Consider the following 2,991-nt stretch of genomic DNA (forward strand, 5'->3'; position numbering starts at 1 on the left):
CCTGAAATCTTCATTTCGATTTTTCGACAACCTTATACGAAAAAAGAGTAGGAGGTTGTATCCGAGACACGACCGCCAATTCGACGTAGGATTACGTAAAGTGTAAAATATTTTATTTTGAAATTCTGAATATGTTTACCAACGCTGTGACCGTTGCGATTGAACTGCATCGTGCCATGCAGCTTTGAATTTTTATTAAAGACTAAAAATGTATGTTTTTCACCAGACGTCATGAATTCTCTTGTTTTGAATGTAGAGAAAACTCTTTCAAGGATCGATTTATTTCCAAAAGTGCGCATTTTCAAAAATTATTAGCTGCAAAGGTAAAGTCTGAATTTTGTGAAAAAAAAATCAATTGATGTGCGATGATGTGCGGCCAAAACGCTACAAACCTAATCCATGTGAATAAATGTTTGCAGCGTCTCCTTTAGACGAGTGCTTGTGATTCTGTTACCGATGGCAACTTTTTGCCATCGCCAAGCGATTATGATTTGCACTTTGAAGAAATTCGCCTCGGTTCAACCTTCTCTTGTATAAAATCGTGGTCCTGAATCGAACCGATTTGTTTCCAATAATGCGCTTTTTCAATCAAAGCAGCAACAAAACCGGGAACAGGAATGGTTTTGCACGGGAGCACTGGCATCGAACGAACAAAAGGCGGAGCCAACGAGCCGATGCCAACGGTAGTGGCCGTCGAAGGGATGGGGTCTTAGTTTTCGATGCAAGTTTCGTTAGTTTTCAATGCAAGGTCCAGTTTCGCGACAGACTCGGCAGAACGACCGAATCGAAGCACAAAACAATCAAACATCATGGCACCGAAAGGCAACTAAAAAGGCGGCAGCGATGATGGCTGCTAAGGGCAGCGGCAGCAAGGCTCAGAAAATCATCGGCGAGGGCGACAAGCAACGCACAGCGATCACCAGCCGCGATACTCAGATCGCCGTTCATCTCCATTTGCCGGGCGAGCTGGTCAAGCACGCCTTCTCGGAGGGAACCAAAGCAGTCACCAAGTACATCAGCTTCAAATGAACGATACCGAAGACGTAGCTCAACCCAAAACGGCCGTTTTCAGAGCCCCAGCCGCGCTCACAGAAAAGAAGGGTTTTCGTACCGCACACTCAGAAAATCAGAATTATGAAAGAAAATTCCACTTCACTGCTACTGACGCCAACGTTAGACACTCGAGGATTCATCGCTGAAATACGATTGCATCAAACCATGCGGATACATTTTTGCAGTGTTTTCCTCCGACGAGCGCTTGTGCTGCTACCGAAGAAGAATTTCTACCGTCGCCAAGCGATTACGATTTTCATTTTGAAAACCATTAGTCTATATTGTATATTAATTTGAACCCCGTTCGTTTGCACATCGTTTAAATTAAAAATGGACCCCGCTTATTTTTATGAAACACCGGGGGTTTACTCTACAAGAATGTTATTTAATAATAAAAAGGATGGGGCCCTCCTTAGCCGTGCGGTAAGACGCGCGGCTACAAAGCAAGACCATGCTGAGGGTGGCTGGGTTCGATTCCCGGTGCCGGTCTAGGCAATTTTTGGTTTGGAAACTGTCTCGACTTCCCTGGGCAATAAAAGTATCATCGTGTTAGCATCATGATATACGAATGCAAAAATGGTAAACTTGGCTTAGAAACCTCACAGTTGATAACTGTGGAAGTGCTTAATGAACACTAAGCTGCGAGGCGGCTCTGTCCCAGTGTGGGGATGTAATGCCAAGAAGAAGAAGAAGAGGAAGAATAAAAAGGATATTCTTTATTCATCCCGTGGGTTTCGCCTAAGTGTTTCTGCTTATGGAGCCACTTCATCCGTTTTTGATCCTTACAAAAGTTTAACGAAATACAAACAATTATGTAAACATGATCAATTTTTTGTCAAATATTACCAGTGTTATAGGCAGGTGCCTTGCTACAATTGATGGTAATGTCATCATCATCATTACGTCGAATGAACCCTTTGCGAGTCAGGTTTCCAATCAACTGAGCTACGACAATCAACTGTTTTTCTTATCAAAAACGTAGTAATATAGTGTGCCGGGTAATCGATAGATATGTTTATCTAATTTCTACCAAGCTGCTATGTGGAATAATCGGAACTACATATAATGAATAAACAAAACTTTAAACAATCACTCGCTAAGTCATACAAAACCTATACGCATGAAACAGATTGCTTTCCCAACCCGTATAGCAGTTTTAAGAATTCACGTGGGATGGTGGAAAATTTCGACCTATGGTAAAAGTTGCTGTAAGCGAAAGATCGCATATTTGTTTCGTTGTCCCACACTGTCTGATCCCATTCGTTAGGTATGCACTACGATCTGTTGATATTTGTGTTTCTAGCTCATCGAATATGTTGTCGAAATGTTTTTTCTTCACACTATGTGACACCGGTGTCAAATGATTTGTTTTTCTGTCTTGAACACTAAGTATATACAAAGGCTATAGAATTAATCCAAAACTTTAATTTTCAATAGTTCGGAGACCCATTAAGATATGTAAATCGACCAAGTTTCAGAGTACTCGCGTTTTCGGGGGCACACCACTCGATACTAAGCATATGCGATATTTCGAAAAATTTCGTTTCAGGTGGTTCGAAACGAAATTCCGCGGAATTTCGCGGAATTTGAGCATGGCGAAATCTGATTTATTGATTTCGTTTCGCTTCGAAAAATTACAAAAAATTCGCTAGAAAAAACTAGCTTCTAACGAAATTTAACGGAATTCCGCGGAATTTCGAAACAAATTTAAACTTAAACCATACTTTATATTATCAAAAATTTTGGCTGCGCCGCTGAACAAAATCGTTAAATTTTTTTTAAGGTTATCCAAATTTTTCTATTAACGCATACTACAAAACCCCATTCTTAGTCGACAAATACGTATGTAGTTTTCTTCTGTAAAACGTCTTAAGTGTTTCCAAGATTCGAATTTAAATTTTGTGATATTTTTTTACTATTTGCACAATATGAATGCGG

The 2,991-nt window shown here is 40.4% G+C and overlaps 1 protein-coding gene across 1 annotated transcript; it reads left to right on the forward strand.

Annotated features, from left to right (window-relative positions):
• The first annotated feature begins 741 nt into the window (after positions 1-741).
• LOC134209297 (histone H2B 1/2/3/4/6-like) lies at positions 742-1,029 on the forward strand. Its single transcript, XM_062685292.1, has one exon. The coding sequence runs from the start codon at positions 742-744 to the stop codon at positions 1,027-1,029; it is 288 nt and encodes a 95-aa protein (XP_062541276.1).
• The last annotated feature ends 1,962 nt before the right edge of the window (positions 1,030-2,991 follow it).

This window comes from Armigeres subalbatus, chromosome 2, assembly GCF_024139115.2.
Source record: "Armigeres subalbatus isolate Guangzhou_Male chromosome 2, GZ_Asu_2, whole genome shotgun sequence".
NCBI lineage: Eukaryota > Metazoa > Arthropoda > Insecta > Diptera > Culicidae > Armigeres > Armigeres subalbatus.